Source organism: Agrilus planipennis, unplaced genomic scaffold (genome assembly GCF_000699045.2).
Source record: "Agrilus planipennis isolate EAB-ADULT unplaced genomic scaffold, Apla_2.0 scaffold76, whole genome shotgun sequence".
Classification (NCBI taxonomy): domain Eukaryota; kingdom Metazoa; phylum Arthropoda; class Insecta; order Coleoptera; family Buprestidae; genus Agrilus; species Agrilus planipennis.
The window spans coordinates 152362-172749 of NW_020442430.1; the positions used below are offsets into that span (position 1 = coordinate 152362).

General features: G+C 32.6%; 3 protein-coding genes across 3 annotated transcripts; 1 reads left to right on the forward strand and 2 right to left on the reverse strand.

The window, feature by feature from the left end:
• The first annotated feature begins 6131 nt into the window (after window positions 1-6131).
• Window positions 6132-7901, forward strand: LOC108733247. The gene is made up of 2 exons (XM_018464336.1): window positions 6132-6165; window positions 6499-7901. The coding sequence occupies exons 1-2, from the start codon at window positions 6157-6159 to the stop codon at window positions 7516-7518; spliced, it is 1029 nt and encodes a 342-aa protein (XP_018319838.1). The 5' UTR covers window positions 6132-6156; the 3' UTR covers window positions 7519-7901.
• A 5979-nt stretch (window positions 7902-13880) lies between these two features.
• Window positions 13881-16422, reverse strand: LOC108733221 (uncharacterized abhydrolase domain-containing protein DDB_G0269086). The gene is made up of 2 exons (XM_018464312.2): window positions 16320-16422; window positions 13881-15974 (listed from the first exon to the last, which is right to left on the reverse strand). Exons 1-2 carry the CDS (start codon window positions 16329-16331, stop codon window positions 13881-13883), a joined length of 2106 nt encoding a protein of 701 aa, XP_018319814.1. The 5' UTR covers window positions 16332-16422.
• A 747-nt stretch (window positions 16423-17169) lies between these two features.
• LOC108733239 lies at window positions 17170-18335 on the reverse strand. Its single transcript, XM_018464326.1, has 2 exons — window positions 18227-18335; window positions 17170-17877 (listed from the first exon to the last, which is right to left on the reverse strand). The coding sequence occupies exons 1-2, from the start codon at window positions 18236-18238 to the stop codon at window positions 17449-17451; spliced, it is 441 nt and encodes a 146-aa protein (XP_018319828.1). The 5' UTR covers window positions 18239-18335; the 3' UTR covers window positions 17170-17448.
• Between the last annotated feature and the right edge of the window lie 2053 nt (window positions 18336-20388).

Here is a 20388-nt window from a genome sequence, read left to right on the forward strand (position 1 = left end):
TAATTAAATAATTTTCAAAATTTTAGATAAATATAAATTGAAAGAAGAAATTCAAACTAAAAAGTTTAAAAATGGTTCATTATTATTGTGATTTGTAAAATTTGTATGGAAAATATTTTACTGTGCTAATAAACTGAGTAACTTCACCCTTGCATTTTTAGTTAAAAAAAATAGTTTTATACTAAAACTTGTTCAATAGGCACGATTAACTTTTTGTTAAAAGCTGCGAAAGCCTACTAATAGTAAAACTCCACATATTCTCCAAGTGAAGAAATTATTATATTGACTTCACTTGTATCTCTTATCCTATTAGGTACTCTTGAATAACTCATCTCAAAAATTAATGTCAATCCAGCAGAACCAATAGCATTTCTAGTTTCGAGAACACAAAACTTCTCAAAAACGACTTTCAAAGTATAATTACTGTTTAGCAAGATAGCGTTATTAGTTTTAATAATTTTAAGAACTAATTTAAAAAATAATTACCTTTGAAAAATTATTAAACAATAGCTAAGAAATAATTCAATAATAAAAATACAAATAGCTGTTTCATTTATTAGAAAACAAGAACTGAACAATACTCAAATGGGTTCATGTGTTAGTTAATTATTGCATATAGGTAGATACTTTTATAAATAAAAAAATAGTAGATACTCCTACTTAAGTAGCACACTTTAATTACCAGGTTCAACTGGAACTAATTTTCCACTTGCCGAAAAGGGTGGAATAAGTTTAACGCTTCCGTCTTTTCCAACGATTACTAATCCTGCTTGACTACCAGCTTGAATTTGAACCCCATTTGGACCAACTATCCTATCAAAGGTATTGGGTCCCGAAATGACAAGGTCCCCTATTTCAACTGGTACCGCATGACCATACATCAAAACGGCAAACACAATGAAGACAATCTGGAATTTAAAAAAACTCATAAATTAATGGTGCAGGGCATTTATTGATTGAGACCTTCTGTATATCAATTTCATGGTTAGGTTTTTCGCCACCAAACTTTTCCCTCAATTTTAAACAATTGGGATTTAAGTAAAAATAATTCAAGCATGCTGAAGTCGAATATCACATTGATTTTTGATATAATTTCAATATTTCTTACTAAAAAAATGTTACTCTTATAGATAACTTTTGTATTTCCATTGGTGTTGGGAAAATTCTTTCGTATTCTTATCTATAATTAAGCGTGTTCTCAATCGAGTTGCCCTTAACAAAAAGTTAAACGGTTAATTTAGAAATTCGAAAAGGCTATAAAACCGTTCAAAATGTGGTGTTAGAGGCCAGTGATGAGGATACCGTGGAGTAGGAGAACAGGGATCGTTATGGAAGTCAATAAGAAATAGGTGAGATAGGTTGGTAGGACACCTTTTAAGGAATGAAGGGATAGCTAGAGAAATATTAGAAGCAGAAACAGGAGTTAAGGAGAATAGAGGTAGACCTAGATTAGATTACTATTTACAAATAGTTAAGGATGTGGGATGTTCTAGTTTTAGGTAAAAGCGAAGATTAGCTCAGAATAGGAAAGAGTAGAGGCATGTGTCCAATCAGTCTTAGAACTTATGACCCTATGATGATGATGATAATAATGATGAATTTGTTGATACTGTCCTGATTGTACAGACTGGCTACGACCCTGTCTGTACACATATAATACTTACTTTTACATTTGATTTTATTTAGAAAGAGCACATTAATTACAAAGAGACACAACTCAGAATATTTACGTAGAGAATCTAGTGTTCAAAACAACCTAAACCCCAAATAAAATATATTTTGGTAATTTTTAGAGTTTTCACATTTCAGCAATAAAAGATTAAGTTTCTCTTCTAATTTCCGCTCTAGAAATGTTTTGTGTTTTCTAAATATATCTTAAATATTTTTTAATTCTTTATGTTTCTTGTTGTAAAAGCATACGACAAGAAGCTTGAAGAAATTCTTATTGTTTTAATAAAATAATATTATCTAAGTACAAGAAACAAATAAAACCTCGCCAAACCAAATGATCTTAGAAATCACATTTACTATTAAAAAAATTAAAAACAATAATATCAATGCAAAATTTGCTGTTTAAGTTAACTCCTCCCTATCATATTTGAATACATAACAAGAATGTAAGGGTATATTATACATAAAAGAAAATCTCTGATGAATAACTTATTTGAGAATAATTAGTTGAGTTTGTTAATCAATAAAAACTTGTACGTAAAATCAATGACAATCAGATTTTAACATTACAAAATAAAAGATACATTGTTACTATAAACCCAAAGTTAACAGAATATCTACTTACTGCGATTTTCATTTTTCACAGAACGCAATTGGAAATGATTTAACAACAGACGATTCTTTTCAACGTTGTACAAGTACGTACGTTTATTTCCAAACAATTTTGATGTTCTTAAATAGTTCGACGAAATACGTGATGGACAACACAACTAATTGTTTTTCACAAAAGAAACAAATACGCTAATGAGATCTAGACCTTAATTAAATTTTGACGATAAACCTAAAATTTTAACAAAAACATTATGTTATCGCAACATATCTAAAGTTCCAGTAGATATACGTAAAAATGGTAAACGACATTTATTACGAAAATATAATTTGGCATGTTGGCCACTTTATGGTTTTTTAAAGTTTTTGAAGGACTTAATAACTAACAATAAGAAATAAACACTAAATAACAAGACAACGACACAACAATATATTTACAAACTTAACAAAGAAAGATGATCAGCGATAAGACTGATGAAATGTAGTAAACAGTACCAGAAGATAGAAAGACGAGATAAGAACTACTAAGAAATAAAATGTAGTCCCAAATGACCGAAGAAAACTCATCTTAAAATTGTAATTAGAAAAGGATGCTAACTACGGACGGCATGCGGTTAGTATGCGAAGCTGAAATGTTAATAAGGATTACAGTAACAAAGTACAAGTAATTAAAGTTATTGATATTGATAGAATTGACTACAAAAGAATTTGAAGAGACTGTTCAACATTAATTTAAAATCATTTTTCTATTTTTTATCCGCTACACAAAGAAATATAATACAAAATAATATTGTAATTGTAATAATAATAATACCCTACGCGGGTATATATTAATTTTTTTATTTTTAATTCTAATCCGTCACAATAATATTTGTATTTAGGCAGTTGATGATTAGAGAGATTTAATAAATTCGAGAGAACAAAATCTGCACAAAGAAATTCTAAACAATTAAAAACGAAAAAGCTATAACTCTTGAATGAAATGAAAACAAAAACAAGAATAACTTCTACGTCGAACAAAAAAAAATATAATTTTCTTAACAGTTTCGCTTTGTGTACAGATAAAAGGTTTTATTTAGTTTGAAAATTCTGTTGTTCCTTTAAATAAAAACAATTCTCTCTATCTGAAAGAAATACCTATTCTGTTGTGTTCTGTTATAATCAGGTTACATTGTAATTAAAAATTATAAGTAGGTAATGTTCCAATTAAAAGGTACAATAAATAACCAAAAACTTATTCCTATTTCCAATTAGTAATTTAATAGTGCGTGAGGAAGTATTTGACGTAAAAGGTAGCAAAAGCACTTTCTAATTAACACATGCATGTATCCAGTAGCGAATTGAACAACGGTAATGATATTATCGTTTTACTTTAATTGGTGTTATTGTTTAGCTGATTAAATCGCATATCAAAATCTAAACTGTTTCGTTATATATATTGTATTAGTAGAAACGAATTCAGAACAAAATATTGTTTTCTACTTTTTATCCGCCGGTGCTGATCAGACAGCTATTTAATTTGTCTAGGTTAAATAAGAAACTTGAACTTGTATCAATCTCATTATGCGATCAAATAAAATAATGAGGTCGGAAACTAATTTGAATACGACTAGTCGTCTTAGATAAGGCAACAATAAAATCAAAAGTCGGGCATTTTTTTTAGTATTTTGAAATACATACCTATGTATGTTTATCTGCTTATGTAAGTGTTATTCCTTCAACCATGTGTAAATTTGTTTTTGTAAGTGAACTCTGATATCTTTGTTTTATTACTTAGAGAAAAACATTGGGAAAATCGTCCTGATCAATATTCCAAAACTCTCGAATTTTTGAATTAAAACCGTTCAAACTTAAAAATAATAATGCTTCATTATTATCATTTTGTAACTTTATGTTAGTTAGTAAAGATTTTGACTTTCTAATTTTTTATAGTAATCGTTAGAGTTTTAATCTGGTGTTTATAATTTCCCATTAAAAATGTAAAAAATTTAAATAAAAAAATGTAAAAACTCTACTCTTTCATAATTAATTATGATATTATTACAACTTTTATGTGTCAATTAAGACTTTTTATCAAAATGATTTAAAGAACATTTTGTTAAAGTTTCATTACAATCGTATGAAGCTTTCCATTTATCATGAACATCTACTGTGTGCAATATTCCTAGTATTAACAAGTAAATGTGATTAGTTTTAATAAGTGTGAATAATAACAAGTAATGTAACATCGAAATATAATGTATTCAATATCTGAAGTAAATTTATTCATCTATTAATTCTTTACTTTTGTTAAATCTCTTTGTAGGTTATTTTTGGAATCTGGATGACCTTAGTAGGTGTTCAATGTGTAACAACTGCGTACAGACCGATTGTTGTTTTGGAACAATTCAAAGTCACTGACCCTCCAGGATTATCTCCTTCGATTCTAGTAACAAACGAGAAATTCCCTCCATTACTCCTGAAAAGTTGCCAGAGGTGTCTTGTGGTTGATGGAATTATCGCTGATGACTTAAACTTATAAGTACTAATTAATTATTGTTAATCATAATTACAAAAGTAATTTAACTGTCTGTGTATTGTATCGAACTTTTCCCAAAAATAGAACAATTTTAAAAAACACCTGTTAGTTTACAATATCCTCAAAGGTTATGAAAAAAATAAACCAAAAGCGAATGCAATATCTACTAATGTATGAGAAATAAAATACAGAATATTTTTTTGTATGTAATTACAATAAATATGATAAATAAATAAAAAGGTAAACGAAGATGAATTCTTAAAAATCATTCCATTTTTATGATACTATTTTATGAATCTAACCCAAAATAGGAACAAAAAATGCTTTATCCAAAAGACGGAAAGTCGGTTGCCAGTTGAAATAAATAAAATTATTTTTTCCTTTGTCTTGACTTACATTGGTTCCGAGATCATTTAGGTAAATGCTGGGACAGTAATAATCGTCCGTCTCTTTCCAATCAATCACCACCTACCCATTTTTACAATTCCTAAAAGAATGCCAAAAAGGGCCTTTCGCCTTACCCTCCGGCTTTGCACCACAAAGTAGGGCGACAGGGCTTCTCATCTACTGGAAATGAAACAATCAAAAGTCTTTTTTACGTTCTTAACAATTCAGGCGCATTTGTGCATTATTAGTTTTATAATGATTGATTTGGATTTAAACTAACTCCGTTATAGTACATAATTATAAAATAAATGTTTATGAATGTTAATTACAAAAACGTAAGAACTAATTTAATCAAAATTGTCTGCAGAGATTATTGGCAAGTGTGTAAATGAATTTTTTGGACTTTCTTCTTTCATACGCAGTTTTCTTCATGTACGTACAAAAATGATCGCGTTGAATTGGAATAGTTAAATAAGTGCCCTCTGTTTCCATTGATTACATACTAAAATCGCATATTTTACCAACAAATGTAGCAATTAACATCAATGTATGTATGTAGGAAACGCTCCCTAAATGTCCAAAATCTTATCTTCATTTTCATTTAAAATGGCATATTTTAAAGTATATAATCGGTGAATACAGTTTACCAGCTGCAATTTGCAGTCGTCATCTTTGAACTATTTGAGATTATCGAAATGTGAATAGCCTATTCAAAGGATTAGATTAATAACATAAATAAAGGCAAACGCAAGCTGAGAATTTAAAAGTCATCTGTTAATTATAAACTAATTAAAAAATACTTCCCTTATCTTAACTTACATATTTAAAAAGACAATGTCAGTTTCCCATGCTGTTGAATTCCTTTGAGATGATTCCGAACACGTATAAATGATAAATCACGAAACAATCAAACATCCTAAATAAATAAATAGAAGCGCATAAGTGAGATCAGTATAGGTGTGTGGTTCATCATGAAGACCGTAAGTATCTACCTTACTTTTATTTATATTTTTCTCTGATTTATATTTAATTGTAAGTCATTTTAGTTAATTTAAATTTTTTATTTACACAATAACTATCAAATGCAGACTTCTTGTATTATATTATTAACCAGCAAAAAGGGCAAAAAATTTGGGATAATCTAAATTAAATGAAAACAAAATAACACATAACATGTTTTAGAAGTAAACTAACAGTAACGTTAATGAAATTTTTATAGATACAAAGGGATAAACAATCCAAGCATTTATAGTGTATTTGATAGTTAATTGCCCTTAAGTCTTCTCTGTAATCACTTAGTCTTTTCTCATTAGGTCGTCTTTTTGGTGTTAGTCCTGTCTTTAACAATAGCATCAGCTTCACCTTCAATAGCAAAAGATGAAACTGTGTCCAAGGAAGGATCTTCAACGACAGTGATTGAAGGTCCTGATGGGAGCAGTATAGTTTCTCAAGTAAAACCGGGTTTTATTACAAACAATGTAATAAAAGGGCCATCGGCGGTTGCAACCGTCATTGGACCAGATGCTCCAAAGGAAACCGAACAAAATCAACCCGAAGATTCCCCTAAAAGATTGGAATCTTTCCAAGAGAAGAGGCTAAAACCAAATCGTCATATACTTCGTCCAAAACCAATCAATTTGGTTGAAAGAGTCCCAGAAATTGTTCCATCTGTTGTTCCAGAAATACTCCCGGAAAAGCCATTGTCATTGAACGGGTTACTCGCTTTACTTCACGAGAAAAATAAACCCTCACATAAGCCAAGCCTACCGCCATGCAAACTACCACCTGTTCAGAAACCTCCCAGTAACTGTCATCCCCTGGTTCGACCGCCTGTTATCCAACCACAGCTTCCTATACTATTTCCTCCTCAACATGCCTCATGTCCACACCATGTTCCAGGTCAATATCCTCCTAATAATCAGCTTTTGTATCCGCAAACAGCTCAATCTTCTCAACTTCTAAATGGATTAGTCGGAAGTATCTTACAATTATTGTTGCTTTCTTCACTACAACCCAATCTCCATCAGCATCCACACGCCATGTACATGCCTCCAAGTTACGTTCCATTGCAATGGCTTAGGCCAACTCCTCACGATGAGTACATCGATAAGTCAGAAGAAAAATTCAAGGGAACAATGGGAAATGAAAATAAATTTGCTGTAGCTGAAAATCAAATTATTCTGCAAGATTCCCAACCCGTTTCAGCAGTCTACACACCACACAATCTTCTAATTCCTTCAAATGCTGTTTCGTATTACAACTATCCATGGACTAGAAGCGAACAAAGAACTGAAGAATCAGCAGCAACCGCAGCAAACCCCCGAGCAGAATAAAATAATCGAGTAACACTAAACTTAGTACAACATATGGATAATGCATATAATATTAAATATAGAAATGTCATAACAAGATCAGCAGTTAAAGCTACTCTGGTTACATAGTAAATTTTATTTTTTTATACTTTATATATATGAGTTAGATAAATATAAAATTTTTTTAATACATTCGTGTCTATAATGTCTATGGATTTGTGTTGCCCTCGTTGTTTCTTCGTATTCTGATTGCTCTTTACAATTTTTCCCTGTAAACTTATATAATTCTGTGTCCCTTTTTACAACTTTGTTTTTTGTATTCAAACAATTGCGACGAGGTACAAATGAGTTGTTCCACTTCAAATCGTATACTACTTTTGAATTTTTTTTTTTTTATTGTTGAATAGATACCCACTTAACGTAACTGAAATAAACTTTTTAAAAATTTAACTTGCTTCACTTCAATGTCTATAACTTCTTTAAAAATTAAGTTATTACCTCGATTTTTTTTCTGTACTTCGATTGTGGGTACATCATTTCCCATCATCTTCATCATAAGGTCGTCAATCCTATGACTGGTTGGACAGGCATCTCCACTCTTTCCTATCCTGAGCTAATCATCCCAATTTCCGAAAACTACATCCCACATCCTTAACCATTTGCGAACAGTAATCTAATAGAGGTCTACCTCAACTCCTTCTAACTACTGTTTCTGCTTCTAATATGTCTCTGACTAGACCTTCATGCCTGAGAAGGTGTCCTACCAACCTATCTCGCCTATTTCTTATTGACTTCCATAGAGTCTTCTGTTCATTTCCTACATGTAAAGATTGTACATCCTTATAAAATCTTTAATACAATCGTTCTTCTTGGAACATCGAGTATTTTATGAACTGTTTCAATCTGAATTTCCACAAGGAAAACTAGTACCTAGTTTTGTAATCCCAGGAAGATCAATTTACAAAACTTTTGAACAATAAAAATGCGAAGATACACAGTTACAAACACTTAAAATCTTACATCTTCTTTTTTAGGAACATACGGTATGTTCCTTCCGATTAGTAGCCTCCTTCTAATAGACATCGGACGAGGCTACAATTTTTACGATCGCGCTGGATTCAAAAGTTGTCAAACGAAAAACTAAGCAAAAATCAATCGATGCGTGCACTGCAAAAAGCAGGATTGTGAACCGATTTTAATAGATGATCCATATTTTAAGGGTCATCCCATTTAAACTTGAAGAAAATATTACACCTCTAAGGGTGAAAATTAGGGGAAGATTTCTATTTTTGGCAAAACAAAGTATTGAAGTCGTAATATGTAATAAAAGTGTGTTTAAATTATTACAAAAATTTTTTTACAAAATTTTCAGAAAGTTAGGTGCATGCATTTAAAGTAAAGCTAAATGTTTAAAAATTGATAAGTATCTCATGAAATATTTGAAATTTAGGTAAGAGTTACGTTCCGTTAAATGGGTTAATTTATAAAGGGAATTTGATAGGTCTTAGAAACGTTATGCTGTTATGTAGTCACCTTTACAAAATGGGTGTGCTGGTCTTTAAAAAACTGGAATAATTTAATCGTTTGAGCATAACGTTACCCAATAGACTTCAGGCTGTCACCGTACGTCTAGAAAAACTGTTCCAGTCAATTTCCGTTAGTTTAGTACCCGATGGCCTTGCTCGGTATCGCCAACATAATTGACGTAATTAATAATAAATTCCTTATTTGCTATTACGAACAAACGTAAGCTCACGGGATTGTACAGGGTCAATAATATCTGTACAAAAAGTCCAAGTTACATTAACAGAATTTTTGAGAAAGTTTTTGGAGTAATAGTGCTTTGGACTTGTCTAGGACCGATTCCCTCCCTTCGTCTTCAGTAGTGATGAAAAAAATTACCAACAAAGCCCAGATTAAAACCAAGACTGAATATGCAAAACCAAGACCACCTACGCAAGACTAAACGAAAAATTATTACTTCCAGTGGATTTATGAGTTGAACTATTTGAACTAACTTTAATGTATTCTTTTCTTAGAACAAAACTTACTTTACTAGATTTTAACACTAAATATAAAAGAAAACCAACTTTACCGCTGTTTGAAACAAGAATTTACAATAATTTCCTTGGAGTAAGTGTTGTTTGTCTGGATAACACATGGTTGAAATATGGAGACAAACAAATTAAATATATATATTTCGATATATTTACATCTTTCAAGTACCCTGTATTATTTTTTCTCTAGAAGGTCAATTTATGAATCTAAGAAGTGTAAGTTCTCGAATTTTCATAACTCTCACAACTGTCGGCGCTATGTTATTCATGATATGCTCGCACAGAAAATTTCAGCATTAATTTAAGACAATTATCGTATCGGTAAATAAAAAAAATTGTGCTCAGAAGAATTTTTAAGAAACGTATGTATCAGATTAAATGAGCAAGACCAACCAAGAGCGATGGAGTCGTGTACCCATCCGACATTTAGCGAACACCTGTGGTTAGTATCCTCAGGGAACCTAGCGACATCGTCCCGAGCGAAGGAACAGATGCAACCCTAGACCGAAGCCATCAAGTCCAAATATACTATTTAGATAACACCGGCCATGAAATCCTCAGCCTTTTGTACTAAAATATTAAATGACTTTTATTGGTAGAATTATGACAAATTGAAAGGCCGTCAAAGCCTACTGTAAGGTCTTATATTGATTTTTGACTTTTAGTTTGCAAATGTTGACTAACCAAAACTATTTGACTACAAGATAATGATTATAAAGCGAAGAAGATTAGCAAATATTAATTGAAATTTCATTTTCTGATATTCTTTTGATTAAAATTTACCACACATTTTACCTTCGTTAGAAACAGCTGTTCAAAACATAAAAAACATAAAGTTATTCATCGCCCAATGCCAGAAAAAAAAATTATTTAAACAAACTAAAAAGTTATGAAGCTAGCAACCTCAAATATCAGACAACAAAATCCTTTATAATTTAAAAAATAAAGTTAGTGCACCTTTATATTGATTTAAGTACTTCCCAGCGTACTTGTAGTTGTTAGCAGGACTGGCAAAGTGTTTCAAAACATGTGTTTTAAACACTGTTTATAATCTAAATAAAAAGACTTAAATGAAAGTGTTTTAAACTATGTTTATAACAAAAAAGTAAACATTAATTAAATTATTTGGGATAGAGTGAAAGTACTTATTGGTTATAGAAATGAAATAATGAAAACATCTCACAGGATTGGCATGAAACAAACACTGTTTTAAAACACGTATTTTAAACACTATTGAAAACACGACTAATAAATAACGTCAACGTGCCACGACAAACAAACTCGTTTAAAACGTATGTGTTAAAAATAAACGTAAAAAAAGTGTTCAAAATGTATGATCACCTGTTTAAAACGTTCTGAACAGTTTTTTCACACATTTAATAAAAACCTATTTCTAAAATTGGATCAAAATATTATCATTTTATTTAATTGAGATATTTTTAATTTTTAATGTACTATAAATGATATTAACTTTATTTCGTTTAAAACTTTTTGTACTGAATTTAGTTCAAAGCTTATGTCACTTAAGTATTTCGGAATTACCTATAGGTACATTACCTATAACTCAAATATTAAAAATGGTATTCGGACACCCTGTATATTTAAGTAAGAGTAAGTATGTGTACTATGCGGGGACTACGCCCATGACAAACAAGTATTCTGTCCAAGGCTGTGGCAACGCACACGTATAATTCGAACAAAGAACTACTTTGCACAAAAAAATGAAGTCGTACGGGTGTAGTCGCTACCTAAGAAAAAAAAATGAAAATTCCATAACATGGTCAGGCCACATGACAAGGAAATAAAGGAAAACACTCTTAAATGTCTTTGAAAAGTTAATATTTATTGCAAAGTGATCATAAATATAGTGGTGACTGAATAAGAACGATTGCACACATATTATGTATATCTATGTACCGATACACATACATAAATGTACTAATAATTGCTTTATTAATTATTATTATCACCGATGGAGGCACCCACTCTGGTATTTCCATCGAAATAGTACCTACACTTTACACTTTAAGAGATCAACTTCATAAATATTCAATCGTCACGTTTTACATCTGCCTCTCTATTTATGAATTGACTAATTCATTCATTGTTATGTTGTTGGTCATTCTTGACAGTCGCCATTGAAACTAAGAAACGAAGACGATTATTTTTTCATTATTTGTTGTATCAGAGGTTAATCACTTTGCAACAATTTTGAAGATGTGCCAGCAATCGAAGACGAAATGTCGTTGCCAATAAAATACAAAATTGATACTGTACCTACAACTTGTCCTTTTGGCATTCCTTGAAATTTTTATATCAACTTTCGAGAAAATATTTCTTTTAAAAAGTAAGGATAATTGACTATCCATACTATAGTCCACGTTCATTAAAAAAATGTGTGAAAAATCATCGCATGGTACATCTCATCCGATCTTTAGTAATGGCTGCCACAGTACTACAATCATCAGTCAGTCAAAAGAGTCGAAAGAACCCTAAAGATGTCATACGTGGTTGAAGACTTAACTTCGACAATAGACATTTTTGAAGCGATCGAAACTGGTAATGAGCAAAATTAGTCTTGCAATCTCAAGACCAAGACCGAACGAACAAGACCAAGACTAAAACCAAGACCGAATATGCAAGATTAAGACCAAATATAAGAAAAAAGAAACATTATCACTGTTTGAAAAAAAAGGATCTACAAAAATGGCACCACATGTGGTTGAAATATAGAAACAACTAATGTTTTTTCGATATTTTTTACTTCTTTCAAGTACCTTGTAGGTAGGTCAATTTATGCATTAAGGAAAGAGTAAGTTCTCGAGTTTCTATAACTTTTACAACTATCGACACTATTTTCTTTAAAAGTCATAACAGACAATAGCATTTAAGACAATTTATTATTATGTCGGTAAATTAGAAGAATTGTTAGGATGAAGACTAAGACTCAACACGCAAGACTAAGTCCAAGACCAATGTGAAGACTGGAACAGTCTTGATCTTGTTCTTCTTTTGCTCATTCCCAGTGGAAACCCAAAATCACATGTCTTACCATTATCAAGAAATTATTATGAGGCAGCACAAAACTTACGTAAAATATCTTGTGGTTGCTCAATTAATACGGTCATCATAAAGGACCCATTTACCTTTAAATATCCGTTTAAAAAGATGTTTTATATATAAGTATAGACATTTATAAAAAATGTAGAACGTAATTAATTATAATAGCCGAATGTGTGAAATAATCATTTTTGGAAGTTTTCATTCGAATGCGATACTTTTTTATAGGCACCAACAGTATAAACAAGTCAATTTCCTAATAATAACATGTCTTGCATCATTCGGTCGGTACGTTTTACTTTGATTGCTTTTTAATTCGATAATACAGATTTTTGTGAAAGATTAGTGATCCAGACAATAATATATCATTTTTAGTTAAAAGTTTCTAATTACTCTTTTGATATTATTGGAAAGTATATGTATATATGTATATAGTATATCCTCATACGTAGCCTCCGGTTATTAAACAGAAGTTCATTGTTGTCTTTACGAATTACTTGAACCTTCGAAGAATTGCTTTATACACACGTCCTTATGTTCATAATGTGTAGCAGTATAAAACGCTTAAGGATATAAAATGTTTGGTTTCACGGTCATTACTTGCGTTACCCTGAATTGACAGTTCCTTAACTACCGCCTTCTGGAGTTCAATACCGCCTAAGTATAGCCATTCTACAGCTTTCATGGTATTACATCTAGGTAATACACGGAATCATGTACCATTAAGTATGCAGATAATTGAAATACCATTTGCGACTGCAAAGAATTAAGACATTCGTATCTACGTATTACATTTTGAACTTATATCCGATCTTCCAAATTAATTAAAATAAATTAATCAATTTAGTGAATAAACGCACGAGAAATAAATGTAATCTCGTTGACTTCTGATTTAAAAACACGAAAGAAGTGAAGATACTTTACCTATACTTAATTAGTTCTTTGAAAAATTAATCAAAAATAAATGTTCCTTAATTTATAATTTAACAAATTCGTTTTAGAATAATTAAAAAAATTATTCAATTCGTAATTTATAACTAAAAATGAGACTACATAGTGTTTGCTGATGTGCATATATTTAAATTAATCATTTGTTATATTACGAAAATAAATATACAACCATAAGAAGTTACATAAACTCTTTGGTGCTTCGTACACGGCTCATATTATATAAATAAAGTTATAGTTGTATTTATACAATAAAATATGGCATATTTCACAAAAACACCAATTAATAATATTAATCATTACAACAAATTAAAATTGCTAAACTGAAAAAGCACCATTGTTGTTCTTTACTTTTTCCAACTTCTCACTGTCGATCTCTTTATGTTCTATAACATCCTCCCTAACTGGTTTTACATCAGATTCATCTTTAACCGGTTTTTCACCAGATTTATCGTGGTGAACATGAACATTATCCTGTTCAATCTTAGATACCTTTGAATCAGGGTGTTCGTCTTTTTCCCCATCTGCGCCTTTTCCATCCGTGGTTGTAGATTCTTTAGTATCCCTGTAGAGTCTAATTTTATTCGATTCGACAGCCAGCAGGTTCGCTTGATCTGCTGAAATAGCATCCACTACAGGTGGTTGAAGATATGTAGCAGGAGCCCACACAGCTCCATTAGCTTCATGGAGAGCTTCATTTAGATAGGCATGTTGTCCGATGTTAACTGCAGCATTTGCGATTGCTGAAGCTTCAGCAGATGCTGATGCTGATACTGATGCCGTTGCAACAGCATGTGCTCCATTAACAACATGGGCTTGATTAGCAGCAGCTTCGTGTAACAAATGCTGATTATTATTGGCAATTGCAGATGCATCAGCTATTCTCCCATGTGGTATTGAAGCATCTCTGTTCAAGAAATGTTGGCGTCTCGCTTCTTCAATAGCACTTGCTTCAACTCTTCTCCCAATTTCTAATGCAAGAGCCTCCCTTGTCAAAGCTTCATTATTCCGTCGTTCAATTTCTTCAGCTGCCGCTTGCCTAGATGCTTCCTCGTGAGCAAATTGTTGGTGCGCAATTGCAGCTGCTTCTCTAGCTGCAGCTTCATTAATCAAATTCTGATTTGCAGCCGCAGCCGCGTGACTTGCAGCAGCTTCATTTATTAAACGTTGGTTTGCAGCGGCAGCGGCGTGACTTTCAGCGGCTTCGTTTATTAAATGCTGATTAGCAGCGTGACTTGCAGCAGCCGCGTGACTTGCAGCAGCTTCATTTATTAAATGTTGGTTTGCAGCGGCAGCCGCGTGACTTGCAGCAGCTTCATTTATTAAACGTTGGTTTGCAGCGGCAGCCGCGTGACTTGCGGCAGCTTCATTTATTAAACGTTGGTTTGCAGCGGCAGCCGCGTGACTTGCGGCTGCTTCATTTATTAAACGTTGGTTTGCAGCGGCAGCCGCGTGACTTGCGGCAGCTTCATTTATTAAATGCTGATTAGCAGCGGCAGCCGCGTGACTCGCGGCAGCTTCATTTATTATATGTTGATTTGCAGCGGCAGCCGCGTGACTTGCCGCAGCTTCATTTATTATATGTTGATTTGCAGCGGCAGCCGCGTGACTTGCAGCAGCTTCATTTATTATATGTTGATTTGCAGCGGCAGCCGCGTGACTTGCAGCAGCTTCATTTATCAAGTGCTGATTTGCAATTGCAGCAGCCTGGTTTGCTGCAGCTTCATTAATCAAATGTTGATTTACTGCTTCTGAAACCGCAATTTCATTAATGGCGGCAGTGTTTGCAACACCTGAAACTTCTGTGGCGACATGAGCTATTTGTGCGACTGGTGTGGATATTACAGATGACTTGACGATATCGTTCTGTATTTCTGCGGTTCCCCCCGGTCCAGAAAATGTTGTAGAAGCTGGTCCGGCAATAACAGCCTTTTGACCGCTAGTAGATATAGTTCCAGATGGCCCTTCAATATTAACACTATCTTCTTCTTCTACCGGTACAGCTACAACTGTTGGAGCAACAGCTACATGTTCAGCAGCAGTCAAAGAGATAGGGGATACTTCCCCTATTCGATGGGATATTAATGGAATATTTTCATCGACAACAATTGGTTTTCCCTTCCATTCGTGGTTAACTATCGAAATGGGTTGTATATCAATAGGTCCCAAATCTGCTCCTATGATTCTGGATTCGACGGGTTCGATAGCAACTGGTTTTTCTTCCAATACCACTCCTGGAGTTTCTGGTCCAGTCACTACTTCAGCTCCTTCTGCCACTGCCGTTATTTTACTTCCATCGGGACCTTCTATTATTGTCTCAGCATTCGGCCCTTTATATATTGCTCCTACTCCCGGATTTATTGGGTACGTTGGATAACCATAAACGGCTAAACCCGAACAAAGGGCTAAGATCTGTTAAAATAAAATGAAAACATGTACTAAAAATTATATAATATACTTTTTAAATGCAACAACAGAATTTGAGTGAAACAATTTTACTTATCGATTAAATAATTGCTATTTGTAATTAAAGATTGTAACTGTGTCGGGTTTTAGGTGTTTCTTTAAACGTTTTTGTTGCTTTTCGTGACGTGATATTAAAATTGCTTTCAATAAAGTCCATTTTCATTTGTACACACCCACATTTTTGCAATAAATTGTTTCGTTCAAAATGGGCAGAATAACGTCTTAGTCATTGAAAAAGTGATATAAATGAATTAATTTATTGTTAATGCAAATTCTAGAAAGGTTTCTTACCAACAACTGCATGACTGAGAGACACCAGAGCTGCTGGTTCTTGTAAACATTAATATTAGATTATTGCACATTACCTCCTGTTATATATTGCAATGTAACCTTGCCTTATTTTTACTTTAAGTACTTCAAACGCACCTGTCTATCAGAAAATTGCGAAATAAAAGGAAACAAAAAAAAATTGTACCAAAATCACTTGACCAAAATTTTGCTTCGTCATGAAATCTTAACCGCAAAGATACGGAGGTTCGAGTTCAAAGTTTATTTTGCGTTACATCGAATTACGACAATTACCATTTTCTATCATGTGTTACTGTTTTTACCCGGATAAATGCATGGCCTTCAATTTAGGTTCAATAAACGTTTTAGCAATTGGTAGGAATAACCAAGTTTTTGTACTGCTGTTCCTGTGCTCGGAAATATATTCTTTTAGACTAATTCAGTACCCTTCAAAAGAAGTTACTGTATTTACTAAACTATCTTCAACTCATAGAAAGAGATATAGAGTTAAAACCTTTATTATTATGCATCAGTTATCCATTTTATCTTATTATTACGTAGAATATTTTCTTCTTTTACATTTTGATTAAAACATTCCCCAGGGTTGCATTATCGAAAAAGTATTTTTCTCATATTTAGCACTTTTGAAAGATCTGACGAAAGAAAACGTTTCTTTAAGATCTAAACATCCAAAAAGGTGTACTTCATTTTTGCCTTTACTGTATGAGAAATTCGTAAATTTATCGCTAATTCAAAATGTGTAAGTTCAAAAGTAGAATTGACTTTTACATTTCTTGTATGAAAGTTTCAGGTCAGGTACTTTTCTTTAATTACCCAATACATAAACTAAAAATATCGCTTGCATCATTGATTTATTATGGACATGTATATATACAGTGAACAAAAAAAAAACAAAGGTAATCATAATCGCAGTCAATTGTACATGCGCAGTCAGTAAACCCGTAAACAACATTACAAACTCAAACAGACCCTCTAGGGATACTAGCGGAGGCTATATTATCAAACAATCTCATGCCATTAAAAAAATAATTTAAATTTCCAAAGTCCTTCCTAGCGAGTTCCTTAGAGACCCCATTCGAGCATTTGCGTTCCCATTTAGTATTGGCGAAGTTTACCAATGACCATGATGACCCCAATGTCCAGCACCAACGATACCAGCGGGTCCGATAATTCCAGCGGGTCCGACAACTCCAGCGGGACCAGCGATAACAGCTCCTGCGGCGTGTCCTACTACGCCGTGTCCAAGGAGTCCATGTCCAATAATTCCATGAGCGGGTCCAGATACAACGGCTCCGGCACTTGGTGGTACCAAAACAGCTCCAGCTCCATGGACGGGTCCAGCGACAACGGCATGAGCAGCGGGAAGAGCACCAGCAACGATGGCACCGTGGTGTCCAAGAGCGCCGGAAGCTAAGATTCCTTCCCCATGATATTGGCTTTCAAGTAAACCCTCTCCGTGCCATTGGCCATCGTCATGAAGACCCCAACCAGATGGAGCAGCATTGGCAACAACAGCCAAGCAAGCCAAAGCAACAACGGTCTAAAATTAAAAAAAAAAAATGTAAATAACAAGAAGTTAAGTAATAGTGAAATAAACTCAAAAACGAAAGTTTAAAAGTACCAAACGTTGTTTTCAACGAGTTTATTTTCAAGTGCTTATGATTCGTTGAGGTAGGATTTTTCGCGGAAAGAAAAATAGAAACAGTCTTTCTGCCGTTTTCCATGAAAAGTAATTTAAAAACGATTTACTGCAGAAAGTTAGTAAGAACCCTTTATTATTTCTGTCCATTTTAGTAGATAAATAATTCTGTAAGTTTAATTTATTTTCTATTTCACGGAAAACACGAACCAATAACGAAGTAGAAGAATGAAGAAAATTCGTAACTTACCAGACTGTTCATTTTGATGCGAATTACTTCAAACAGTGGACTATTTGATGAAGGTGAAGGGGTTAGATCAGTTTATATACTTATTTGTGGCCTTCGTTAATACCGTTTTATTTGTTAAGGTACCGGCGTGGTAGATACGAACGAGCATTACATTAGTAAAAGCTCTAGGAATTTTTTTATTTGTCACTAGCAATTTTACACCCATTGTAATAATTATTACTATAGACCGGCAAATAGCTTGAAGCATTTTAATGCAAATATAACACAGTTATTGATGCCAATATCAAATATGCAAATTTTTTAATAAATCTGTTACACATGTAAATATTTTATCGCAGTAACCAATCACTTCAATTATTATTATCACATTATCGTTCGTAAAACGAAAATTGTTATCTTCCGAAGATATTTATATATTCTTTATAAGCTGTCTCTTAAAGAAATAGAATAATTAGTACAAATGAAAAATTATACCTAATAAATTTCAAATAATTTACAAAATTAAGTCATAATTTTTTTTTTCAACCAACTTTCTATAACATAAAAGTAAAATATTCTTTAAAATATCAGAGTTATTAAATAGATTAAAAGCATCGTACCTGTGAGTTTATTTTAATATTATAAATTAATGTTAGTAATTATTTATAATGAAAACAAAATCGTGTTGGACGAATAATACTCCCTCAGTGAATCTTTGTTTTTTATTTTAATTTTAATTCACGTAATTTATCAGTTTAGTTTATTATATGTCAAATATTGAGAGACATCGTTAAGATAAATAATATAATTAGATCACGTATTACAGAAATTTAAATATTTCTCTTATCCTGAGTTCTAATGAGTCTTTCGAAATGATATTTAACGGAGGATTTTTTGTAAAAAAGATCCAGTCAAAACAACAACCTGACATACAATGAAGGTGCTGGTAAGTATCTTAGGTTTAATTTTAATTAAAATATATTTAGCCTTATTGAAAAGAAACTACATTAGATTAAAAAATATTTAACACCAAAGACTGCAATTTTTTATTTTAATGGACTTCTATCTAAAAATTAGAAAAATTTCTTTAGTTTCTATACGCGCACAGATGATTATAATGCATTTCAATTTTATCAATTTGAATGAATTGGAAATTAATTTAATATATTTTTTTGTAGATTATACTATCGCTTTTTTATGTTCAAAATCAAGCCGTGCCTGTGACCTACCAAACGGAATGGAAAAACAGTGAGGGTGGCCACGGCGCTTATGTTATCAAAGATACTGAAAGCAATCCCCTTATTTTGAAGTTAGTAGATCCACAAGTAGCAGAACAACTTCCTGAAGAGTTACTAACTTCTACGGAAAAGGACGAGGAAACTCCAAAAGAAGAATTGTCTCCAATAAAAAAAGATGACGAATCTATTACTGTTCAACCTCTATCGGAGTCCCTTGACGATGAAGGTCCAGTGTCCATAACCGGTCCTGTATCTCAATTTATTTCACAAGCGGCACCTTCCTCATCAAACAGCCATCTCTTAGCTTCCAATTTGGTAACTTCGAATGTTCCTGGTTCGGGTGTAGGTGGAAGTCTATCGGGACAAAATATTCCTGTGTCAGGACTAAATATTCCTACATCAGGACTAAACGTTCCTGCAACAGGAATAACAATTCCAATAGATTCACTGGTAGGATCAAATATTCCACTTCTTTCTCAAAACGTCCCCCTTACAGGCTCGCTACTCCCTCTTGGTCACATTACTGGAGGACTTCTAAACGGTCCATTGCTTCACCATATTCAAGCGCTTCTGCAACAAATATTGGGTGGTCATCGGCCTATCATACGACCTGCTCATATAAGTCCTGGAAATGTATTGATTCCAGGCTACAGTATTACTGTAGGAGCTGGAGGAATTACATTACCAGGCTTAACAAGACATTAAATAAAATGGGATTGCAAATACGAAATTTTAATGTTGAAACATGTAATTGCATATTATATACTTTGTAAATAACCTACCTCTATTACCTAATAAAAGTTATATTTCTCGGAGTATTTCGTATGAATTTTATTCTGTACAGAACGAATAAATAAACATGAAAACGTTTCAAAAATAACATCTCAAATTCTGTGTATGCAGGTCATATAGTTTTGATGATAATTTAAAATAAATATTAATTTA